Source organism: Typopeltis vanoorti, chromosome 10 (assembly GCF_054136105.1).
Source record: "Typopeltis vanoorti isolate ZY-2024b chromosome 10, IOZ_Tvanoo_1.0, whole genome shotgun sequence".
In the NCBI taxonomy this organism is placed as follows: Eukaryota; Metazoa; Arthropoda; class Arachnida; order Uropygi; family Thelyphonidae; genus Typopeltis; species Typopeltis vanoorti.
In genome coordinates this window covers 1,675,074-1,702,070 of record NC_143558.1, presented here as the reverse complement: position 1 = coordinate 1,702,070, position 26,997 = coordinate 1,675,074, and the positions used below count along the sequence as shown (strand labels likewise).

Here is a 26,997-nt window from a genome sequence, read left to right as displayed (position 1 = left end):
TTACATGATATGGTTTTTCATAAGTGATAAAAAAGATCTAAATTCATTATAACAATAAATAAATAAATAAAAATAATTAATAAATAAAAAAGTTATGAAATGTTTAAACCCGTTCGAGACTTATATGGGCCACCCCGTATTTATCACGTATTGCTTTGACGGGTTGCGAAAGCTAACCTCATCTCACAAGCCAGTAAAAATATTGCTGTAGTTATTATTTGCAAGCGTTTCAGCCAATCCACTCCCTTCCAAAGATCTTCTAGTTTTAGGGTAAGCAGCAGTAACATTGCAAACTTTCTTGAAATAAATTCAACAGGAATATGAAATGAGAGAAAACCGCTTCGAAATGAGAAACAAATTTTGACTTCATTGGAGGAAATGAAAATCATTCTCTCTCTCTTCCTCCTCCCGCCCACTGCGATCGCCGCACTTGTCGACTTTAGGCATGTGTGACGTCCTACATTGGCTATATCTATCGCTAAATGTATTCGAGATTCTCGCATTCCAGAGCTCCGACTGAAAAGATAACTGCTATTTACGATGGAACTTCAAAAAAGATATACGGCTCTGAAACGCACTTAAACTTTTTACAGCTTTTCTCATCCAATTAAAGAGTCAGATTAGCTCACGTGAGCGACGTGTGTTTGTTTTTTACTTCTCTGTCATCTCTTCTCCGTTTTGATAAAAGACCCCCACAATGTTACCTACATAACTTCCCCACTTCCTGGTAAAAAAGCCACGCACCCTATCATTAGATATCTATCAAAGTAGCAAAGCAGGAAATCCATTAAAGGCGGCGCTGCAATCTGTTTCGCGTTCGGATTAATCGGTAGGATTGCGAGGATAGGAGGAAACATTCCAAAGATAACTTCGCATACTCCGAACATGTACTCGTAAACAGCAGCGCAGAAAACATTCTGGAGAGAAAGTGGGCGACCTGAGAGAAGATTGTTACGTGTTTAGAAAAAAGGGCAACGATAAAAATGCCACCTATAATAATAATTGGAAAGTAATTAAATACATCGAAAACAATCAACAATATTTTCTCAACTCCCATCCCGCTCATCATAAGCTTCAGTTTAATTTAAAAATCACGCTGTGGGATGATTTGATAAAATTTCGAACGATATTTTTTTTTGTGATTCCCCCTGACCAAAGGGTGTAAAGGTGCATCGCATTAGCACCGGTTAAGAATTTCTTTTTTGATTATGAATTTTTTTTATCATTTGAATAACTTTGTCATTTTTTATAGTTTTACTCATTTTACATAATCAGGAAAGCCTGCGATAAAGACCAAATATGGACCTTTCTCCACTCACTTCAAGAGGGGCGCTGTTCTCACCCCGGGTGATGAAATTCTCCCCTACCTACAGAGGCAATCACAAACGGCCATGCCCGCGGTGCAGCCTATTGGCTGGACAATGGATACATTAAACATCCGGTACAACAGGCTATCGCATTAAAATTGCAATCGCATTATAATATAATATTAAAAACATTTCAATTTCCTGAAACACTTTGTCGCTCCTAAATTTAAAAAAATAATAATAATAACAATAAAAATTAAAAAAACATAGCGAAGCTTATTTGGTGACGGAGAGACATCGATCCCCAACTAAAGGCTAAATTAGATCTAACTAATGCAAAATTTTAATTTATTAAAAATAGAAGTAGTTAAAAAGACAAACGTGGTTGTGTATTTTTAATAGGTAGGGAAGACAAGAGGTTTCGAACCAAACATGATGAGCCGAAACCGATACACAAATATAAGTGGACATAACTGATCGCAGCACATTTCTCTTATGGTATATTTTGGCTCATCAAGTTTGGTTCCAAACCTCTTGTCTTCCCTACCTATTAAAAATACACAACCACGTATGTCTTTTTAACTATCTTTTTAATCATCGTCATTAAATTCCTGACATGCACCCACAGGACCTTTAGAGGGTATTATAATAGTACTGCAGGAAAAAGTTACATCATTACTAACTTCGTATCAACAGTTTTCCTCCAAATCAGTCTGTTACCTGTCAAGATCCAATGTTATCTTATATTTCTGTCTTCAAAGGCACTTTTTACTGTATCAATTCAATCTGGACCTTGGACTTCCTCCGGGTCTTTTTCTGTCAAATGACATTTGTTTTGCTAACCTTTACTAACAGAAATTCATGTACCATTCAGCAGGTCCGCACACAACGCAAATTACTCGTGCCAATAAAAAAATTCCGATCACGTCACTTCTTTCCTGTGGATTGCTCGGTGAGTTAGCTAAATTCACTACGCTCAGCATCGTAAGTCATCATCGTTTAGGTGATTTCTGGAATTGGCGGGCTGTTGGGCGGCTTGAAGCTGGACGGGCGCAAACGAAGATGGCATTTTGTCTTAATGAGTCACGAAGTGTCGTCTCGGCACAGTACCGTCGACAGGGTGTAACATATAGGCAGCCTGCCTCACGGAGCAGCTTAATAAGGGCGCACGTTCAGCCATATTGCGGCAGGCGCCGTCACTACGCGAACAATTTGTGTTAACAGCGTAGCAAGTGCGGAAAGAAATTTTTCCAAGCTTAAACTGATTAAAAATTATTTGCGAACAGCAATGACCCAAGAGGGATTGGTTGGTCTAGCAACTACATCGATAGAGGCGGACATCGCTTATAATTTAAATTTAGAATAGCTTATAAACAGTTTCATGTGCGATATCCCGTAGAGCAAGCATTTAATTAATATTATTATGCAATTGTTTTGCATTAATGTTTCTCTTGTAATAAAAACAAAATAGCATTGGAGATTTTCTTATATTTTTCTCTTAAAATCCATCACGGGCGATATTTAATTGTTAGCCTCAGGGTGCGATCTAATCTAGCGACGGCCACTATGGGTGCACTTTCGGGGAATATTAACTATCACAAGAGATGACCAAGGTTGCCCGATGGCTACATCAACTAAAACAGATCGCTGCCTGGCTTTAACAGCAAGACGGAACAGTAAGAAGAATCAATTCAAGTGGACTCTGCGCAAGGAAGCCAATCGTTTGGATCCCATTAACCACAACTCACGGGAGAGCTCGTCGAAATTGATGCCGTGAAAAATGACAAATAGGATACATTTCTATTCTCTGATGAGTCACATTTTATTCAACAAACGGATTCTAGACGTTGTTTGATCTGGAGAGAAAGAAGAATGCAATACCATCCTTCCCATATTAGATAAAGGGATACCTCTGGTGCAGGCAGTGTTCTCGTTTGGGACAGAATACCGTAGGAATAGGGATCTTCAAATAAAAGCGGCAAGAAGAGATCCTCGAACTTTATATGTTCAGAACTTTCTATATGGACTTTGTAGATCCAGCTTTTCTATTCATGCATGACAATGCCACTACTCACAGAGCTCAAGTGCTGAAGGAGTACATGATAACCTCGTCCAAAATTCAGTTACTTGAAGAATGACTCGGTTTCAAACATTAAAGGCTGTTTCGAACACTTTAGAAAGCTTCGTTTACAGCGTAAAATTGAAAGTAATGATAAAGTAAAGATAGAATAATAATGGAAAAGTTTCAAGGAGACACCCAAAAGACGGAAATGGAAAAGGTGAAAGAAAGAATATTAAATCTGCTCAGTATAAAAAAGCAAAAAATAAAAATTAAACCAGAATATAAATCTTTAAAGAAAATAATGAGGAAATGGTGAAGAGGCCAAAAAAACATGGCTCAGCGAATTCGACAGGCATACCAAAAAATAAAAGAAATGACGAACAAGAAAATGAATTCTTCAAGGCACTTTTCAATCGAGAGAAGGATGGCAAAATGTTTAGAACTGAAGAAATTAAGAAGAGATGCGTTGAATACATTCAAATATTTTCAGAGATAAGTTGAGGAAAATTAGACCAGAGTTTAACAATCTCGAACTGCAATATTAAAACACTAAACGCTATTTTGATATTAATGGCTGACTGGAGAAAATAATGACAGGAAAGGCACGGATCAATCAACACGAATTTATTCAGAAATGCTAAAAGCTTTAAAAGAAAGTGGAATAGTAGAGTTAAGGATTATGCGTATGGCAGTTCCTGATGAACTCAGGAATCCTTTTCTTTATAAACATCCTGAAAATATCCCTCCTGTCTTAGACGAAACTCGAACCAAGATCTCTCCAACAGAAGTAAAAATGGCATTCAAAATGAAAATTCCTTGCAAATGCTCAACGGAAGAGAGTCTGGAGAACGTAGTCAAAAGGAACAGATGGGAACTTGATACGTTTCCCAGTAGCAGAACTATAACCGCATGAAGAAAGTGTTAGTTATCAGCCAATATTTGTAGGTGGCAGGGTGGAGTTGCTTGGAAGTACTTCTTGCGGTACCCGAGGACGGAAGTAGATGGAATAAAGAGGAAAAGCATGTTTTTCGACTGCTGTTGCTTTTCTATTAACAGGTGCAACACAACTCCCCCCTCCCTTCAAGCACGTCATTAAACTACAGCTCCATATTAATGTCGTTTTTCTTTCCGAAAAGTGTCAATTGCATTTCCAGTGTTAAATCAAACTATTCTTCGTAATGCTAAAAATAAATTATTTTTATTTCGTTGCTTGTTTAGAATTTTATTTCCATTTTCGATTCGGCCCGACTGGAGATACTGAAGCGGCTTCGATGAAAAACAAGTTTCATGAAAGCGACTTCATAAAACCTTGCACTCGTCTCGTACCTCGGTCGCTGTCCCTCCCAGAAATTTCCTCCGTTCTTTGACTGAGGCGATCAATCCACCAGACGTCCCGATGGGCGGAGTAGAAAAGTACAAAAGTTAATCGCGTGGAGTAACTTTTCGCAGCCGTGAACCGATTTGCTAGCGTTCATGAAAGGAAATAAAAAACCCTCCTTGGTCAATACAACACAATTACCTTTCTCCGCAGCGTCGGGCGTTGCTCCGTCAACTTCATCATCCCGGAAATATGGATTGTCAAACGCATATTTCGCTTCGTTTCCGGCAGGCTTTTTCTCTGGCTCCGATACTTTCACTTCTTCTACGGCTCTCGTGTCTTAAACGAATAACAAAAGAAATATTATCAGTAAATGCGTTTTACAATAATTAAAATATATTTTCAGTTTATCAATTATTCTGCAATTCATATCATCTCTCGTGATATTTCATTAGATATAATTATTTTACGAAATACTTATTCCATAATAAAATATATAATTTGATATCATTTAGGCCACGTGAAATTTAATTAGATGGCGCTTCGATCTCATTGTTTAAATATTAAATTAAGATTTGAGCGAAATTTGTAATGTGCAGATATGTAATGTTCAATTTTGAAAGGAAAAAGTGTGGAGAGAAAGCGAACTTGAATATAAATGTGAATGGAGTGCGATGGTACACGGTTGGCTTCGCATAATTATGAAATAAGTACTGTAAGATATAAAAATAGATCGCAAAAATCGTAATTGAATTAATTAGACCAGTTAATTAACATTATAATATTGATTAATTAATTGATATAATATTGCAATATTGTTTCCACTTATATTATCTGAAAAATGTGTTTAATAAACTGCTTTAATTTCATTTTAACAAATTCCGTTTTTAGCATATCAAGAGCAATGCAGTTAGAATTTCTTAGTAATTCTCCACACACCCCTCTTAACCGCATTCTTACATTACTTCCAGAGATGCCCCCTGGCTCTTCCCCTACACTTTTTATAATCCTCTCACTAACTTAAATCTTTCTACCATATCACCTCTTCTCTTCCTGTCCACCAGGCTCTGAGATCCACATTTCTTCACCTCTCTCTCTCTCTCTCTCTCTCTCTCTCTCTCCATAGCCAGCATTCCATGATCCCGATATTGTATTGGTCACTCGTCTTTGGACCCCTCTAAAATGTGTCTGCATCGCATTGAGGACCGGGTGGTCGGGTCTGGGTGCAGTGGCCCAGGTGTGGTCTGCCCGGTGCTTTATAAAGTAGACCTCTTTATCCCTACATGCTGGAGTACAATGATGTGGTCTTTGCAACACTAGCAATATGCCCTCTAAACTTCTTCAGCCCACTGTCAACCATCACTCCCAAATCTCCAATCTCGTCCACTTCCTCATATTTCTACTCTCCAAAATGCAACACCTTCCACTTATTGATATTAAAACTACAACCCACTCTTTTGTCCTTGTGAAAAGTCTATTCAAATCTTCCTGAAGGGAATTAACTTCATCAGTGCTACTTATAACTCTGCCAAACTTTGCATCATCGACAAACAACTGAAGCTCCTCAGTCAGTAATTAATTCACATGATATATCATTTACAGGCAGGTTAAACAGCAGGGTTCCAAGAACAGAACCCTGAGGTTCGCTACAAGTTACCCTCCTGTTTTGAAACACTGCTCCGTCACACACACACACACACACACACACACACACACACACACACACACACACACACACACACACACACACACACACACACACACACACACACACACTTGCTGCCATTGTTCAGAGAGCCAATCACCAATCCATCTAACCAGTATACCAGCCATAGCAGGATTTTTTTATGAGAAAGAGTTATATATGTGAACTATAAAATTGAATAAGTAGGTGTCAAATGGATGACTGAAGAGGTGAAGCTGAAAATGGCATTGTAGAGGTGGCACAGGATGAGTGGAGTTAATCGATTACATGAGGAGTACAAAGAGAAAACAAAGAAGGTGACTCGCTTAGCAAAGGAGCAGCAGTCAGAAAATGATGCTAAAAGAAATCCAACGAAGTTTTTTTCGATATATGACTACCAGAAGAAAGAGTGTTTATGGGAGGATGAAGTAGGAATCAGTATTAATGGGAGAATGATAAACACTAAGGAAGATCTGCTTGTCTGGAGTTGAGGTCAAGATACTGGAGAAGCCAGTGGGGACAGGGATTCAGAATTGGGTGGACAGCAGTAGAATTCTCTTTAATGGAAAGTATGGGTTTGCTAAAGGAAGATCATGTTTTAGCAATCTGCTTACTTATTATAACAAGGTGACAAATACATCGGACAAGGGAGATGCATATACAGTAGTATATTTAGATTTTGCAAAGGCTTTCGATGGATTGCCACATGACAAACTAGCAGTTAAATTGGAAAAGATAGGGTTGGATAGTTGATTAGTGCGTTTGGATTGAGATTGGTTATCTGATAGGTATCAGCAAGTTGTGTATGGGGGAGTGATATGACAGCGGGGAAAGTCACTAGTGGAGTGCATTAGGGGTTTGTTTTGGGACCACTGTTGTTTACTTTGTATGTAAATGACATTGGAAAGGGCTTGAATGGTGGTATACAGTTGTTTGCAGATGATGCAAAGGTAGGGACAGTTATGAGAAGTGGATCAGATGTTGTAGCTTTGCAAGAGGACGTGAATAAACTGTCTGAATAGGTAAGTCTGAGTCAGTTTAATGTAACAAAATGTAAGATTTTAAAATTTAGGAAGCAAAATTGGAATGCAGACTATAGGATTGGTGGGAATAGTTTAGAGAAGGTGGAGGAGATGAAAGATCTAGGGGGGTGATGGTGGTAGGGACTTGAAATTTCGTGGGCATTTTGCTAAAATTGTAAGGACAACACAGTGGATTATGGGAATGATGTGGAGAACACCGACGTGTAGAAGTAAGGATGATGGTTTGGTTACATTGTAGAAGGCTGATGAGGCCGCATATGGATTACTGATTTGGTCGCCAGGTTTTCAAAAGGATGTCAGACAGCGCCTGAGATGATCGACTAAGTTGGTTTCTGGTCTCCGGAATGAGGAATATGAGGACAGATTGAGAGAATGCAAATTACAGAACCTAGTGGATAGAAAGAAGAGGGGAGACATGATCAAGACGTATAAGTTGGTGATGGGTAATTACCAGATTAGTATTGATGAGATTTTTCATCGAATATCTGGAGACGGGAGGGGGCAGGGAGGTAGAGAACGAGAAGTCATTCCTGGCAGGTGTATGAAATGAGTGTGATTATAACTAATTAATTATAAATTAATTAGTTATAATTAAAATAAATTAATTATAACTAATTTCTATAACATATTATCTATGTATCCAATTATCTCTATCTGTATTATATTATTTATCTATATGATTATCTACATATCCTTCTCTCACACCTGATCTAACATCCAACCATCTTCCTGTACCTCCTTCAATTGTAACTGCTGACTTACAACTCAAATATAAACAGCACTTCACTTGACACATTGCTAAGATACACCTTTTCCATATCTGCAAAACTTACAAAATCTCATGATTTCTTAACTGTTTGTCTTCAAATGGAAATTTTATCCTAACAACCTCTACCTTGTTCCTCCCCAAGATTTTCTTATTACAATTTGCACAAATCTTACCTGGGTCACTTAGCAGAAAAATCCCTCTGTAATTCTCACATTCAGTTTTATTTCCCTTTTTTTAATAGGAGAGAGCCCTACTTCGATTCGATCCTTTGACTGATGTGTCTGAAGTATGCAGCGTAGCCACCGTAACCCTTTAATATCCCCCCCCCCATACTTCAGCATTTCTGGTCGAATGTCATGTACTCCAGGTGCCTTTCCATATTTCAGGAGTTTGGTAGCATTTTATACCTGAATTATTAATTTGTACTTCCGATTGTATTATTTGAATGTTTCGCCCTCTTCTGGGTCGCTGCTTGTTTCATTTAACAGATTTTTCAAAGATATCTCGCTCCAGACATCTTTTTATCTTCCATTTTAATGTCACCTTTATTATCCCAGATTTCTTTTACAATATTCTTAGCAACGCCACCGCTAAGTTTTTTTTTTTTTTCAATATTCGCCAGATCATTTTTCCAAATTCCTAACATTTATTTTCTGTATTCTTACCAGGCTTCTCGTGACTTTAGTTTAGCCAGTTATACACAGCACTTCGCCTCCTCGCAATTTTCTCTCTGCCCTCTCAGAGCACACGTGGACTTCCAGGACTTTACACTCCCTTTTATTCCGCATTTCCTTTTTTATGTCTTGCAGATTCCTCTCTAGCTGAATCAGGGAATGTTTTCGTCTGTCTATCGCTGACTCTCAGAGGATTGGTTCTTTTTTTTTTTCTTTTAAACTTATTTTATGTAATATTTTAGTGCATTTTTCAACTTTAAAAGTTGGAAAGCTCGAGTTTAATTCTTTTAAAAAGTTTCTTACCTTCTTTTCTTTTCAATACGATATCCTGCTCAAAGCAAAACGATGCTCGCTTCCAATTTTAAATTCTCTCCATACTCGTGTGTCCTGAACCTGTAGATATCGTTCTCAACGGATCTCACCTTCTTTCTTTCGTGCTCTCCCAGCGTGCGAGTCTGTGCACATCTGTACGTTGGAACACGATGTTAGTACTACTTGTCCATGTTCTGAAAAATTCATCAGGTACGTAATTAATATTATTATTATCACTTCGGCTCTTTTCTCCAGATGTTCGCAACACGTTTCGATGTGTCTGATGTTTACACCAATACTTCTCAATTCTTCTGCTAGTTTCACTTCTTTTCTGCTTATATTACACTGATGGCGTATTGAATTCTGCTCGTGGTGATCTGCGCTTTGCTTCAGTAACTGACTTTTTATTGTTCACCTTGATTCTCGAAGACAGCCTCGCTTAACCGCAAGCTGCCTCAGCCGGCATCGCATCTCATCTTGTTATTTCGTCAGAGACTTCTGGTTTAAGCCAATCGAAAATTAAGTTTTTTTTGTTTTTTTTTATAATAAAATTTGTCTAACGATTTGATCTGGAAAATAATAAATAATCGTTTAAAAAGTATAATCGATTTAAAAAACTGATTCGTGTCCTTTTTTGATTATTTAACTTAGCATGGACCAGAATAAAACAAGTCAAGTGAAAACGGAAAATATCACACGAGATATGAATTTAAGATTCAAACATCTGTCAAGGAAATCTTTCTTTTTTCCCTCCCAGTGTAACCCTACCAGGAGGTAATTTATTCCTCCATGCTCCATTGCATACAATGCTTATATTACATGCAGCTTCCAAGTACTGATTAACATCCAATTTTGTATCAATATTCATATTTACATTTCTATGTGCACGTTACCATTCATATTTACATATATTTACAATTATATCTATCTATCTATCTATATAAAAAGAGAAGCGATCTCAAGCACGTCCGAGCATTACTCTGTGTATCAGTCTTTGTATGTGTGTGTTTGTGTGATAGTTTTTCGGTCATTAGGAATTCGTATTATAGGATTTTTATGAACTTTTACGTGTCATAGTAAAACCCTTGAACTTGGAGTAGTTATTAAGAAGCCACGTTCAAAGATGAGTTCATGATGACATGTCAAACTATTACGATTATTATTGTTTTTGTTGTTGTTTCTTTGGTACTTCGATGGAGTCAAAGCCTGTCGCGAGAGGTCCTTAACATATGATCATCCATTTATGTCAGAATCAGTTATTTGCACTTCGTGCTTCAAGTGGCAGCGACAACTTTCAGGTCTGATCTAGCTAGCTCACTCAATGGCTGTCGTACACTTAAACGGCATTTAAGATGCCTTAAACTCATTCATTGATGCTGCACTCACCTCTCTCCTGAGGCAAAATATCCTTCAATAAGAAATTCCGGCTTCTCTCTCACTCCCCTGTTGCTCGAACTGCTCTTCGACTTGTACGATCAACTTCCCGTTCACTCTCCCCCATCATCTATTGACAAATCCTCTGGTCGTCAATTCCGTGAGTCCTCCACCTCGACACCAACGTGTCTTTAATGGCCATGCTTCTCCGCCTGCTTGAAAAATTCTGCAGCTCATAGTCGTTTAATCTATCTTCCTTCACTTTCCCCAATCTCGTGATTCAATTGCTCGTTCGGGTCCCTTATAACTGTTTCTTCGTATAATGTTTTCAAACAACAAACATTATATTGCTGTCTACATTTTTGCAAACAGAAACAGCTGAAGCACAATTGCTAAACAGAACAAGCAGTGAACTGGGGTGAAGGCGATGAAAAACGCAAACCCTGCGTTCAATCATAGTGGACGCCGAAGCCAACTGGAACTCCTCACTCAGTCATCGAAAATTTTCTGGTAAATTAATGCCCGCATTACTAAATATAATATGACCGAGAGCTAAATAATTCTACTTGAAAACTGCATTAACAAAAAAATAAATAAATAAATAAAAATGAAATAGAATAAAGCATATAGATGTCGCTTTTTTAAACTTTACACTGAGTTGGTTATTTCTAAATATTACCCGTTTTTTTTAAAAAAAAACACCGACATTTAAAAAAAAATAAATGTAATTAATTATTTAATTTAGTAGCTCTTCTATTATGATTTTGACACGAAACTTTCACTACCACTAACTTATTCCAGGCTAGAAGTGTAGTAGGTTTTCTCTAGAGATTCTCCGGGATTCGTATAATCTGAGGCCATTCAAGGTAGTAATCTGTTACAGGTTTATGAAAAGTCAATTATTATGACAAAATCCAAACCGCTTCAAGCTTCCTCAACATTTTACTCAAAATATCCTGCGGAAAGGAACTTTTATTTCTTTTATTCCGACAATAGCTTGAAGCCAAGTATCAAGGGGGGGGGGGGTGGTTAAAGCAGTGCGATTTCTCGTTCAGTAGACAAATCCAAGTATGCTAACCCCTTTCACTACGAGGTGAACTTTTCTATTACACAGTTATTACACCCGCATGTCTATAACCATAGTTATGCTATCACTATGCGGAGACTGAAAGAACGAAAATACTTCCACAATCGGCGATTCTTTTGGCTCAATGGATGTTTCTGGTGTGGCTCATAATGAAGACTTCAACGGCCAATACAGCACGCTGTCATTCTACCAGTTGTGATGGCGACATTCGGTCTGCACGTGGCCAACAAAGCACTGGGGGGGGGGGGGGGGATGCTGCCCTGTCAAACTGGTTATCTGAATTCTGTAGTGGCATTCATATTTGCAACAACAAAGGGGATCAATGGTCTTGGAACTATCTCGCTTCAATGATTCCGGCTAAAAGAAAGCTGAACGTGTAAGGAGAATGCGATTAGGAAATCGCTGGACTTATTTGAAGATTCTGAGAGACGATTTACTTATGATTTCTCTAAATAAGTTCCCTAAATGATTTCTCTGCGGGGACTTCCCTGGATGTAATTGCAATTAATTTAAAAGAGATCAACACACACACACTTGGTGGAAGACCAAAAATCTTCTTTCTCGAGTTCCACCAGAGGCAGTTGCAGGCTGCGTCGTGATAATGCTCTTTGGGAAGTGCACCATTAGTAGTGAAATCCCGTAGGATTGATGTAAACACAAGATTGCAGTAACCGACGCCCTCCAGATATATATGAAAATTGTGTGGCTTCGTCAATCTGCTGTTTTTCTTGTGTTAAATGAGTCTAATGGAAAAAAGCGTATGGAGGGATTTGGACTGAGATGTCCAAACGCAAGGTAGATTGGGTAAATGACATTTTGGAATTTTTAACTGTTAACAAGCACAGCCTCCGCAATTTATATTACAAATAATCGCTATTTTCGATTTCATTTTCTGTTTCGTGCTGCATGGTTTCTTTTTTTTTTTTTCATTTTCAAGTAAAGAACAGACACTTCGTTACTATGTTACTTTGACGCAGGCTCACATAATCCAGTTCTCCCACTATCGCTCAAAACTGGAACACTTGACTCGTCTCTACGCCGCAGCACCCAAAGACCACACGTGGTCGGGCGAGAACGTTCCTGACTGCTCTTCGGGACGCGAATTCTTTATTAAAATGAATTCAATGCACGTACAGAGAATTGTAAAGGGCGGAGCTGTAAAATTCGATACCAAATAAGAAAGAAAACTGCACTCTGTTAAAAAAAAATACAGGATTGATATTTAATGTTAGAATAAGTCTTATCCATGTTAGGCAGCTTAGGGGCCCTCCCTTTCAAATATCTTGTTTTGTATTTGAATTTCATAAAACGTGCTTAGCGATAGCAGGAGTTGTGTCGAGGCAAAATATTGTACATATTGAAGAAGCATTGGAACGAGAGTAATTGCAGCAGCTCAGTGCGTAGGCTGTTATTATTAGGTTTATCCATTTACAAGTAATCTAATTATTATCTCTCTTTCTAAACGAGTTTTGTCTTTGGTTTCACCTGTTGGTGGATCGATCTTTACTGTCATACTTTTTGTAATCAATGAAAACGTAACGAATGCTGGGATACCACAAAGTGGTATCCCAGCATTCGTTGCGTACTCGTATTCTGTGTATGAACGACTTTATCGAGTTGAATATAAATCCAATCAGTATCCCCCCCCACCAACACACACACACAACTCCGCATTTTCCATATCGGCGTATTGAACTCCCCTAAGAGATAATCCAAAAACATTTGAAAACTAATTTTCTGCGCATGCGTTACAAGGTGCTGTATTTAGACGGGCGACTCACATAAGCGAGTGTAGTACGTTGGCTAAACTGCGTGAGTTTGCCTCTTTAATTAGATGAAAATTTTCAGTATCCCGGAGGAAAGCGATGTCACCTGAGATACGAGCCTCGTTAATTCAAGTGTAGGTCAATTGATTCAATTATAGATCAGTATTTAATTCACTGCAAGTAGAAAACATTTTTCTTGAAATGTGCGAAGAAAACCGGAAATTGATTTCTAAACAATTAATTTTAGAAATTAACTTTTTAAATATTCTTTAGGGAAGGATATTATTTTAAATGCGCGTGCGTGAGTGTGTGTGTGTTGTCGTTCCGATTACGCTCTTGCGTTGGAAGTAAAGGTCATGTAATATATGCAGAGGTCGGACTAATTAAAGCGTATTATGCTCTAATTAACCGACCTCTGCTTAGCGGAATCGTTCCAAAACACTAATGTCGCAAAAGACGTGGAATCCCACAAATCCCCACTCCTAAAGAACCGACCGCATTTCCCTCCCAGCTCTCTAACGACGCTTTGGCCTGCCTTTCCAGTTTGACAGGGAGAGCTTTGGGCGGTAATCTGACCTTGCGAAAGGGGTGGGAAAAACGAGGGGATTTACAGCTCGATTATGTACCTCTGGGAATAGAGCAAAATAAAGACAACTTGGCCCGCGACGTGGCTGTTCTAAGAATGCCATTATTGAGGCAGTCCCCAGGTGAGCAAGCATTTGGAGATCAGCGAGCGTAATGAAAGCACGCGCACAGATAATACACAATACGTCGAGAGGAATCTCTCCAGAGATAATCCAACTCGAAAATGTACTGGAGCTGCTCGATAAAGGTACATCTTCTTTTGTGCCCTTCCTGGAACGAAGTGAGCAGCACAGTTTTGCCCTTCAAGGGATGTTTAAGTGGAGATAGTTGGCGGCAATGGAAGACGGATACACCATTGCGCACATTAGATGAATTGGTTGGCTGATTTGTGAGAGAGGTGCGATTTTCTTCTAGGATTCAAGCCCTTACACTCAAAATAAGGGGAGAAATAATGTTAATGTGAAGAACCATATGTTTGCTAAGGCACGTTGTGTATGTGTACAAAGAATTTCAAAAAAAAAAAAAATTCTAGAAGAATTCTGTCGACCTCAATCAACACTTTAATCTCAGTATCAATGAGAGGGATAAACAGGCTTTTCTCTTAAACAACTTTGAAAATACGCAGACAGATAGAAAGAGGTGTGAATAACTTCAAGGACAACCAGTTTGCGATCCAGGAATTTTGGCTGTGTTTCACACAAAACCGGGTTTTCAGCGTGTTTTAAATAAATACTTTAATATAATGGAATGTTGATGTTCGTTGAACCGTGCTATGCGATTCTTCGGGGATGTTTTCTGTCTTATCATTTGTCCTTCTTTCTAAACAATTCTGTCTGAAACAAATCACACTTCTCAGAATGTCTTAAAGAGTTTCTCTCTCTGAATCATTTTAATTTCAATTTCTGTCTAATTCTGTGCTTCTTCAAATCTATGTTGTCATTCCTCTAAAAATTAATAATAAAGTTCTGTTTTTCTTTCCTATACAGCAGCATGCCTTGAATGTGGTCAGAGTAATTGTACTTCGCCACTTTTTCTTGCCAGTGGGAGTTTTTTGGAGTCTACCTTGTTGCGTAATTATTTCTCAATATAACCAGATGGGCCGTCCACACCCTTTCATTGGTCCAAGTAGATCCACTTCTTTAGCGCTGTGAAGAACTTCTCGAATGACCTTTTAGACCGGAGAAAAGATGGTCATCAGATGAAGCCAAATCTGGATCATACCGTGCAATCAAAGAACAGCTGATGAAATTGTGCGGATGTTCATTCTTTGGTGAGAGACCACTTACGGGGTTGGAGCAGACATGTCAGAAGAGATTCTTTCAATTCCTTCTTTGAATTCACGTAGTGGCATCAGGAGGTGATTTTTCCAGCATTATTCCATTTATTAGCCAACTGATGTCGCTTGCATTATTCCATTGCCACTGCTATAATTCAGAGACCTCTAGTGGCATAAAATATTTTACATAAAAGTGCTAGAATGTCATATAAGTGCATTTTAGTTCATATCGCTATGTGGACTTATTTCTTAAAAAAAAATATTCGCTGGAAATGTAGTTTATTGTTTCTGAAAAAATGATCCTTTCCTGTGTATATTGATTGAATTCGGTTTCGCTAAAGAGTCACGCTTAGTTGTCACTGTGGAACTCTGAGCTCTTTTATAAACAAACGTGACGAATTACAAAAAAAATAGTTTTCAGTATTTTCTCACCATTAGCACGAACAGAATGAGTTTTGACAAATGATAAACTTTCCCCTTCATTTCCCATTCCAATGTATTTTTCAATCAGGAATTCAAACCGTGTTTAGAGCGAAGACTGCGACAATCTGTTCAATTTCTTTCAATATGAAGGAATGCTTTCAAAATTACTTCACATTCCACGGACGCAAAAGCATCTTCTTATAGCTTAAAGAGGCTTCAAGGTAACAATAATTTCGCAAAGTTTATTATTCTCATCACAAATTATTTACAAATATATAACTGAAGTATTACTATCACATTTTCAGTTTAATACAAGTATTCATTACAGAATGTTAAGTAAATAATGTTAGATAAATACTACCACTGGGATGTAATGTCTCAACTGCATCCTCGAAGCTTTGTAATTAGCTTATCTGAGGGTGACACTGGTTATATATATATATATATATATATATATATATATATATATATATATATATATATATATATATATATATTATGGATTTGGTTGCTGTTTTGGAAGTAGGCAGGTGTTTGGGAGGTCAATTGAATGATCTGAAAGGTCTGATCAAAGTGAAATTGCCGATATATCCTGAGTTATTGCATCTGTCTTGATGGTTTGCATTCTTTTTTATTGTGGGCTTCTTTTTGAGCTAATTAGGAGAGTTTTTTTTTTCACTGTGGCAGCCTTTCTATGTCTTCTGAGCTTTTAATTGTATCGGCTTTGTAGTTTGTGACTTCGTTATGAATATCTTGGCATCTCTGGTCCACAAAAATTGGTAATTTTTTTCCATTTTTGCTTTTCTTGTTTGGTACAACAGATTCTGGTTGAATGGTGTTAAATATTCGGATAGGAAGATTGGTGTATTGTCTTGCTGTGCGTTCAAGTCCTTGGCAACTGTTTTTTTCTGCCTGCTGGCTTTTATGAGATTGTCTCTGGTGGACTTGCTCTTAAGACGAATTATGACTGGTGCAGGTCGTGGCAAGCTTTGGTTTTTGCTCTTCCTAGGAATCCGATTTACGGTCTGAATGTCGTTAAGCTGTAGGGGGATGTCAATTATATGGCCTAATTTTAAAACCACGTCTCTGAGGTTTTCTGTAGGTGCAGTTTCAGGAAGACCGTTTATGACAAGATCTTTTTTATGTTGTTGCTGATTTAAACGTCCGTATTGTAGTTTTAGAGAATGAAGTTCTTGACTGAGTTCGGATGTCTCTTTCATCAAATTGTGTTGCCTGTCTTTTAGTGCGTTAATGCTCATTTTAATGTCTTTTACCGTTTGCGACACTTCTGTTACTGCTAAATTATTATGTTTTACCAAATCTTCATATTCACTAGATTTTTTTGTTATTTGTTCGTTCTGTTTCTTAAAGAGTTCTTGCACAAGGTCTACTAAGCTGGCTTTTATGGTCTCTAGACTGTTTCCTATTAGTATATTTAAAGAGTTGAAATTATAGGACTCACCTGCATTTTTTTATCTGTTCAGTTCGTCGTCTGATTTTGCCTTCGGTATAATTGGCTGCGTCGTAGGTAGCTTTTAGGTGCGTTTATTTGTTCTTCCTACAGAGTACGCACTTCCATTCCTCGCGTCTTACGGATTTATATTTATGTTGCCCGGTTGTTTCTGAAAAGCCGGCACATTCTAAGTGTAGAATCCTACTGCATTTCGTACAAGTTATATTATTTCCGCCGGACGATAAATCCTCCAGGCATTTGATACACTTCGTGACTCACCTTTCTTCCCTCAGACAGCTATGGCGTGATTGTAAAGATGGCGACGTCCTTTGTTCTTCGCTCGTTGTTGACCACGGTCCTCTCTGTTCACTTTTCAATACTTATTTCTTATTTCTAAACAGAAACAGATTTATTAAAAGAAATAATATAACTTGACAAGTTTCGTAAGTCGTCGGCTTGTATCATCAGGGATGAAAGAGTATTTCATTTTTTTTTTTTTAAATAAATCTGTTTCTGTTTCGAATCACGCGACTCCATGCCGGCAAATAAATGAAGATTTGCTACGCCACTGCAATATTCGTGTTTAATGCGAGTTAATTTTAAATTAAGCATTCCGTTTACCCGAGGATGAAGTGTATCGAAGGATCTGCGTAGTTCTGCCCAGTTTCTACTGTTTGCATTTCAGAGGCGCGTGGCTGACTTACGAAAGAGCGGTGGTTAGTTGAAGATGATCCCATCACACGGAAGACCCCTGGGGTTGTTCTGCAGCAATTCTATGAAGACACGAATTGCATTAGTTGTCTTCCTGCAGGATGAATACAAAATATCCACCCACGGATTCCTTTTCGACAAAGCCAGAAACGCGTGCGTGGAAATGCTATTTTTAAGTTATTTAAACGCTAGGAACTGAAATTCTTGAAGGAATTTGCTTCTCTAAGCCCTTTTGTTGAACAACACTACGATAAATTCTTTCACAGGCCAAATAAGAAATTCCCATGTATCTTAATTACTGGCTCTTTTGTTGAATTCTGTGACTGGAAGGAAGAAAAAAAAAAAAAAAAACTCTCTGCATTCCGTGATGCAGAGAGAGTTTCGGTCACTTCAAGGTCGTGTATGGGAGAAAAGCCTTCAATTAAAAAGTCACGCTACGCACCTCTTGAAAGCTTCGAGCAAATGGCGAACCCAAGCACTTTCAGCAGCTCAATGAAGTCGCCAAGAAGTACGTTTTGCTAACCAAAGCAGAGGCTCTTAGTAGTTTGTTGGGATATCCACGCGCCCCTTTCGTTGCGTTATACCTTAACCAGGGAGAAAAACGGGAGGCTACTACGTCATACTATTATAATAATCCGCTTATCACAAATTTCTGATAACACGTGAAAGTAAAACATGAACTAATCACTTACGGAGCAGCTCGCTTTATTCTCAACCGGTTTCTAAATTTTTCAAACTATATTTCAAGGTGACATCCCCTCTTTTTTTTTTTTTTTTTGACAATCTCCCTGCAAATATAATCCAAAAATCACTCATAATCTATCCAACTAATCTTAAGGAGACTCACCTAAAATCAGAAAATGTGTCCCATCAGATCGCGAGCTAATAACAAGAACGAGATCGTGAAGTCCATCAACTGTCAGTCGGACTGCCCTTCGGTTGTCTCCTTCTGAACGTTGATCGATTAACGATGGTCGGCCGAGTGTATCCTTTCTTTGACGAACAGGCTGCGGGTTCGATCCCCAAATGGGCGTGGACTTTTGTGATTATTTGTAGATGGATGATGAATTTCATCGCCGGGTCCACCAATCAGCTTACTGGAGGCCTGAAGTGGCTTCAAAAAATGCCTCTTGATCAAGGTCAGAACTCGAGTCCAACTTGCTCACAGGGAACTTCATTGGAATATTGCAAATAAACATGTTCTTTAATTGAAAATAATGGCAGAGGATTATAGAAGTTCCCACACACAACAATAATCTTCTTGCTTGGTTTTACAGCAAAGAACGCTTTGGGTAGTTGGTGCAGTGCTGCCTTTTATCACCGAGACTGCGGCACAGATTTCCGAATAAAAAGTGACCCAGCGCCCCTTAAAAGTTATTAAATATATTTTTTCGATACTGGAATAATAATAAATTTAGAAAATGTAGTGGAGTCTCGTGAAACCTGAAAACTAGCAAATAAATCCCAAAGCCAAGGGACGAATATTGTTTGCGCTATTTTTGAAGGTTCCTTTATGGAGAGTTAAACTAATCGACTGCCAGGAATTCTTATTATAATCTCCACCGCTGAGAAAATATTTATCTGCGCTGCTGACATTGCGAAAGATTAAAAAGAAATTCCAGCTGAACACATCGGTACATTGGGACGTCTCGTTACATGCGTGTCGCGGTCGTAAAGGACTGGTTACACGTAACACGGCCCCAGGGGATCTGCAAACGGTCACCCACTTGTCTGCGTTTATTAAGTGCACACGCCTGATTCGGTAACCAACCCACAATTCTTGCATAATCTTTGGTGGATTTAATTTTATGATTTTTCATCGACTAATAATGCACGCACAGCGGACTTGTTTGGAGGAACTTCAGATGCACGAACTAAACTGCGAGCTGTTTTGTGCATCTTTCGCGAGGAGTGTGGTTACCTGTAGTGTCCTGGAAGCAACTCCGTATCTTGGGTAATTTGTAAAAGGCAATTTACGATAAAATAAGAATAAACCTGTGCTGACTTAAGTATAAAATGATACTAGAGAAGGGAAAAGGATTTAAAAAGTCTTCTGAGATTAGAATTGATTTTGATATAAAATTATATTGTAATATTATTAATATAATATTTTATTTATTACTATTTTTGTTATTACATATAAAATAAATTCTTATATAAGAATTTAACCTTAATTTTATTCTTTTTAATTAAAAAGATGCTTTTTAACAAAAGCCTGGATTTGCGATCAAACAAACGTTATTATTAAAAACGGAATAGCAGGTGACATATTGTGACAGACGACCTTCTTAGCAAAATACGATTTAGTCGTCCCCACTTCCGCTTTACAGATGATATCATCCCGCAGATTCATTCACAGACTTCGCATTCGCCACACCCTCGGGAAACACACTCCACTTATCCTTCGGGTAAAATATCTCCTCCTTACTTCCTCGCCCCTTCCAGCGATGACCTCGCTATCTTGATGGACCGTGCGTACGCCTCTCGCCAATATGTACGTCTCAATCATAATCCCATCTCCTCCTCCTGGGCTTGCAATTCACATTTTCCGAAATATATTACGGAAGCCTCCATCAGGTGCTCGTTTCTGGATCGTTTTACCAACTTTCCTTGTTCTCCTGAAAGCAAGTCCAACCGCACGTGTTGATTCCTTACAGGACGAGAGAGCCAAGTCATCCTTCTGACGGGCTTTGAAATGCTAGCTGTAGTACATTTCTTTCATAGCGGCGATCGGTCATCTTACTATAGCAGCTGCCTAAACTAGCGTTTAGGCACGGCTCACAAAGTGAACACACTTCACTTTGTGAACCTCTTAAATTGATTTAAAGGAAAATTGAAACACAACCGACAAATTTCAGCAAAACTCAAAATCCCAATTCGAATCCACTCCGTCGCAAAGCGGACTTATTGTGCGTTTATAATTAAGCAAACGAAGCGAATCTAAATAGGTGTTAACGCACTTTGAAAAGTCCCAAAAAGACTGCTGGGAAGAAATTCCCAGAGTGCTTAGAGTAATTTAGGTGACTTCTCCGTCACTGGTGTTGCTCTCATTCTTTGCAATCCGTGTGCGTAGCTGAGGGGCACGCAGTCGATGAAAGTGCGCCTTGCTATCGGCCAAATTCATTTTGAATGTCGCTGGACCTTTGCATCGATCCATCCATTCCCAATCTCTGGGTGGTCTCGTTAGCACAGAAGCGCTTGTAAAAATTGTTATTTTGGCTCTGTGGTCCTCTTTGAGAAAGACGCGCGATGATCTAACCTGACGCAATCGCCGTATACACTACTTGGAAAGAAGGCAGCAGACACTCCCATGAGCGAGGTGCAGCGAGCCACGTAACGAGTCACGTGTTTGTAGCTGGCTTAAATTGCAGGAACGTGGTGCTCCCAAGTCAGTGCAAATGCGCCTGGGTGAAATGGCTGCGAGAAGGAAACTGACTGATTTCGAAAAAAGGCGTTGTGATAGAATTGCATGTTGCAAGCCTATTTGTTCGGCAAATTGTTGCCAAATGGGACCAACCCAGGTCAAACATCAGTGATACCATACATGAGATGGAAGGGCAGGGAGTCAACTGCAAGTGCTACCCACAGTGGACGACCCACCACACTCACCGTGGCCGTAAGATGCTACGAAGGATGATATTGAAAAACAGCTATTCGTCGGCTGACACGCGGAATTCCAGGCATCGATTGGAACACGAATCTGCACCAAAACATTCAGAACCGACGCTCGCCACGTGGATTTCCATGGTAGGACCCCAATATGCAAGTCTCGCATTACCTGAATCATCATACGGCGTCGTCCTCAGTGGTGCAAAGAGGGTGTGCAGCGAAACGCATAGGAGCTGTGTTATGGAGAGACGAATCACGCCACACCTCTATCGAGTAGATTGACGAGTGTGGGTTCGGCGGATATCCGGTAAAAGTCACTCCCAACTATGAAATTTTGGAGGTGGCGGTGTGATGATATGGTCCTGTTTTTCCTGACTTTGCCCCGGATCTCTGTTTGGGGTGCCACGAACATCGAACTTCGAACATTCTGGACAATGCAATGCTTCCTACTTTGTGGCGTTTCTACGGAACTGACCATTGTCTCTTTGAGCAAGACAATGTGCCCTGTCATAAGGCTGTTGTCACTGCGTGATTTGTGGACATGAATGCCACCAGACTTGACTCTCCTCCACAGAGCCCTGATCTCAGCTCTCTACTGAACATCTGTGGGGTAACTGGAGCATTGGGTGAGATCAAGGGGCGTCCTCCCCACAACAGTCTAGGATCTCATTAGATGTCTGCAGGAAGAATGGCCTAAAATCCCATTGACCGAACTGTTGTGGGAAGTATGTCCCATAATATTGCTGTAGTGATTGCAGCGAAAAGTTCCTAAATCTTATTAAGGCGGGAACCGTGGCTGTTTGTTCCTCCTACTGTGGTGTCCGTTGACGTCTTTCCAAGCAGTGTATGTCTAAATGGATTGCTGCAGAAATCCCCCTTCGGCATCTAAGTGGGATTTGCGAACATCAAACGAAACAAAGTAGTCTGTTGAGGGCCGTCGACAGACACGTATCTCTATGGCACATGTTAGAGAGAGAGAGAGAGAGAGAGAGAGAGAGAGAGGTGGGGTTGGTAAACTTGAATGACGAAAGCGAATTCTTCGCAGATTACCTCAAATGATCTTTCGCTGGACCTCAGAAAGTGCTTCTCAGCAGACTCGTGTGACTGGCTCGTCTAATGTCACTCCAGTAGTGACGTCACTCTAATAATGCCTTATCAGCGTCTCCTCCATCGATCATGGTGTCATGTTCGCTCACATTTAACTGTCCGGGCAATGTCAGGTGATGCAACGAGCGTCATTAAACTTAAGCGCTTACGGGCGGACCCGCGCTACGAGTTCCTTGACGATTTTGCATTAACTGCGGCTTGCGACGAACAATTTCTGCCTCGCTAATTAAATACCGCGGTGATCGGTCTTCCTTAGTGTCGGATTTGTTTGGTGAATTACTTCTGGACGTTTATATTTGCGTTCAAGCACACCGCCGAAAAGGTGTCAGAGGTTTTAAGTCCAAGGATCTTGGAGTTAAAAGCCGTCTGCGTTTGGCACTTGTTTTTCCTGCTTTGAATGCTCTTCTGCGCGACACCTTTGGATGATTTCGTTGTTTTCACATCAGCAGAAGCTGGTGTCTCTCTCTCTACTGTATTTATGAAGTTCTTTTGCGATTGCGGGTTTACGCTTTCTTTAAATGTCTTTATTTATTCATCCTCATTTTATTTTGATCCCACTGCGAGTTTTGTTCTTTCTCCAAGATTTTAATTTTAAGAAATAGCCTCGGCATGAAAATCAGCAATAAAAAGACCAAAACTGCGACCATGGGCAGAAACATTAAACGCATCAACTGCATTCTGAATGGAGATCCTCACAGAGAGGAAAATATTTCGGCTATTTTGGTACATTTTTAGTGCAGATGGACTGCGGAATGAACAAAGCTGAATAAAATTATAAGATTCAATACTCAATCAGTTAAACAAAAAAGAATTAAAAAGTGTAATAAGCGCATGGAAGAATGTGTGGTGTTACGTATAAAAGAATAATTCGATGTCCAACGTCATTTAGAGTTTAAAAAAATAAAATTAAAATAAAATAAAACATTTATCAGCCCTCGTTAAAAGAATCGTTGTAATTCATGGATAAAAATGAGCATTTGAGGAAAGTGGGCGATTTAATTAAGTGATCCTTCCACATAACAGCTTCTGCAGATGCTCAACCCAATCACAAATGAACAAACGCTTTAAGTTTTTTTTTTTTTTTTTAATGATGGGACGGACAAACAATAATAAAGATTAGTTTTCATTGCGCAGGAACTCTTTCTTTCCTTAGGACATGTGGGGAGATTCCTTGGCGGTCGAACTCACCAGCTAGCTGTTAATTCTCTCTCTCTCTCTGTCTTTAGTTATTGGCAATTCTTCATCTTATATTAAACACTCCGTATATTTCTTAACAACATTTCCGGTATCATTTTATTGCCAACTGATTCCGTCAGCTGAAATGTAATCTCTCTCTCTCTCTCTCTCTCTCTACAAATATTCCAGTGGCTGATACGAAAAACGGTTCCAAAGAATTTCCCACAAATTTTGACTTTGCTGTAAACGCATCTTCTTCATTCTGCTGAAGTAAACTCCACAAGCCAAGCGAAGAAAGTGTGTGGTTTTGATGTCACTTCCCTCCCACCTTAGCAAATCGCTGCACGCAACACAACAACCACACGAGTGGCCCGTTCTTCGGCCGCCTTCTCATCGAAGCCTTCCTTTATGTTGATGACATCTTTGCAGTTTGGAATTCTTCCTGATGCTACATTTTATTATTATTATTATTTGACACCTCCAGAGAGTCCAAAGACTCATCGAGGAAGGGCACCTGCTCTACAACTCTGTCTCAACCATTCAATCTACCAACTGACCGCAACTATAGCAACGCCATCTACCGCTAACAGTATTTCCACAGACAAACAAAAACATCCATGCCCACGGCGGGATGCGAACCCGCAGCCTTTGGGCTGGAGAGCGGATACGCTAACCGCTCGGCCAGCCAGGCCGAGTGGTTAGCGTATTTGGCTGGCCGAGTGGTTCACCCAACAAGCTACAATCAGAGATAAAAATAACCTTTTCTTGTCCCAAGAAGGCTTGATGCGAGTCTGAAATCTTCAGTACACAAAAAAGAAAACTCGTGCAGGGAGATTCGTCATCGAGGAAGTTGTGAAGCTCTTAATCATCAATTGAATTCAACAGAAATGACTCCTTAAGTAAACCTTTTCGGTTTTGGGAACTTCTTTTCCTTAATACTCTTCATTATGTTTTATTTTATTATCATTCATTTCGATCCCAAGTTATTTTAGCTTAATTTCTTTGAACCCACGACGGATTAATCACTCTTCTTGCATGTGTGCAACGTCATGTATTATTACCATAATTTTTTCATCATTATTATTTTGTAATTTTTCCCTTTGTTGGAAAATGCTCACTCATTTTGTCTTTTGAATTAAATATTGCGAAGCATGCAAATAAGCTGGAAGCTCAGGCGAGACCAAACATGGTCATCTGCGTGCCAATTTAGATCTCCGGTGAGCAGGGCGGTTAAAGTTGTTTTATTTTTAAACGTTGTCATATATATCCACAAATTTTTAAATTAATTAAAGAACTTGACACCTCCCGTAGCTCAGAAAGTATCGAATTTCTTTCGTTACAAAAGACAGAAGTTCGAATCTCATCCAAAACACGAAGACGTTTACGTGGGCTTTTCAAGGTAAATTAGCCACTCTTATGTTTCGGAAGTACACATTTTCTTTAAGCCACCCAGAACACAAGTTGCTTATGGAGACATTCTGAAAGGTAATCGGATTAACAGCTCTTCCTATTAAAGCGAAGTTTCGGAATCCAACTGCGCACACATGTGCGAACATATTTATGAGAATTTGTTTTGATGGATGTCTTTCCATTTATTCACCGTGTTTGTGCGCGTTGAGAGAACGAAGTTCGTTAATAAAGAAGCCGAGTAATTAGATCTTGAAGCTTGTAATTGTTTGCGATACAAAATTGCGTGGACATCGCCGGGTGTGTTTGTATTTCTTACATCGATATAGAAGAGCCAAATCGGTCGACGGCTTTGTTTATTATCGTTAATTACATCGACCACACACGAATGCTTGCAAAACTCGTAGCGGATGATTGTCGTGGGACGATGATTGAACGGTCTGAAGAGCTGAGAATTTGTCAAGTGCGTCTTAATGCTCGCACACTCTTAGAGACGTCATTTTGATTCGGGGTTTGAACAGAGCGAGTAATTGCTGAAAGAAGGGCCTCGAACGAAAGATCAAAGGGAAGCACTTCTTACTTCAGGAAAGTAGAGCTTGGAATTTTCCAAATGACTTTATGCTCAGCAGACTGCATGTACAGGAATTAAATATATCCCCCCCCCATCTCGGCTCATTCCACCAATCAGCGACGCCAATGAGAGAATCGTCGAACTGCTGCCATTGCATCAACTCGTCGGTTTCGTAACAGACGCTCGTTAGATAACATTAGCAGCCTCTCCCATACTGGCACGAGGGAGGTGGCTCCACCTAATGACTAACGAAATGAGTCACGAGCATTTGCATTTCGACTCTCTCTCTCTCTCTCTCTCTCTCTCTTTCTCTCTTTCGTCAAAACTGTGGGCTGCATCACAATCACAAGCTGGAGGAATTTTCGACTACTTTTAAGGTATTCTGGTGAAGAAATTCGTTATCAAATGACGTTTGTAGGCCGGGCTCGTTTCAGTTTCAAGTCCTTTTCAATAATGTTTAAAATGTTTTCCACACACACACACACACACACACACACACACACACACACACACACACACACACACACGAGCCTGATACGTAGAAAGCGTGGCTTCTTCAAGGCCATTTGAGGTTATGCATAACATCATTTCCGAAAAGTATTAACAAAGCCATTTATGTCGCCACAATAAATGCAGACCTCGACGGAAATTGAACGAAATGATCAACTTTGTAAAAGGTACTTCTTGCCTCGTATGGAATCCTCAAAATTCCAGGATGGGGGAGCAGGTTCACTAGGCTCAATAAATGCGCTCGCCCGTGGCCACTGGATTTTTCTAGCTGGCGAGTAGCAACAGGCTGGATAAAGTAGAATTTTTAATAAAAATTTCTCCAACCAAGTTCAGTACAAACAATTTTTTTTGTGGAACTCCTAATTTGATATATTGGAACACATCATCAAAAAATTGGGGTCGTCGTGGAGGAGTCAATTTTTGGCTTAGCGAGTAGGATTCTGCATAATTTCTCAAGACCTGTATTCCTCACACAGATGAGGCTGCACAAAAAGTAGCCTTCCGATATCTTCCCGAAGAAACAGAAGCAGCGGCCTCGGGAGAATGCTCCGTGGCTCTTCGCAGAACCAAAGGTGAATGAGAGGGTTCAGCAGTTCAACTGTAAATGGATGTTAATGTGCGTGTAAATGGGCGGATATTTTACAGTGGGTTTAGCAGATGTCATCGTAGAACATCATTCGGGGAACATCTATAGACGAGACCCAATGCAGACCTGGAAATGGCTTTGATTGTGCGAGACGAAAAGGAAATATGAAGAATTACAAGCTGGCAGC

The 26,997-nt window shown here is 39.5% G+C and overlaps 1 protein-coding gene across 1 annotated transcript in view; it reads right to left on the bottom strand.

The window, feature by feature from the left end:
* LOC150102127 (uncharacterized) overlaps positions 1 to 26,997 on the bottom strand; it is a 100,485-nt gene that overhangs the window by 55,471 nt on the left and 18,017 nt on the right. The window contains exon 2 of the mRNA XM_090399163.1: positions 4,889 to 5,026. Coding sequence (XP_090255289.1) covers positions 4,889 to 5,026 — 138 coding nt within the window. The remainder of the gene's footprint in view (positions 1 to 4,888; positions 5,027 to 26,997) is intronic.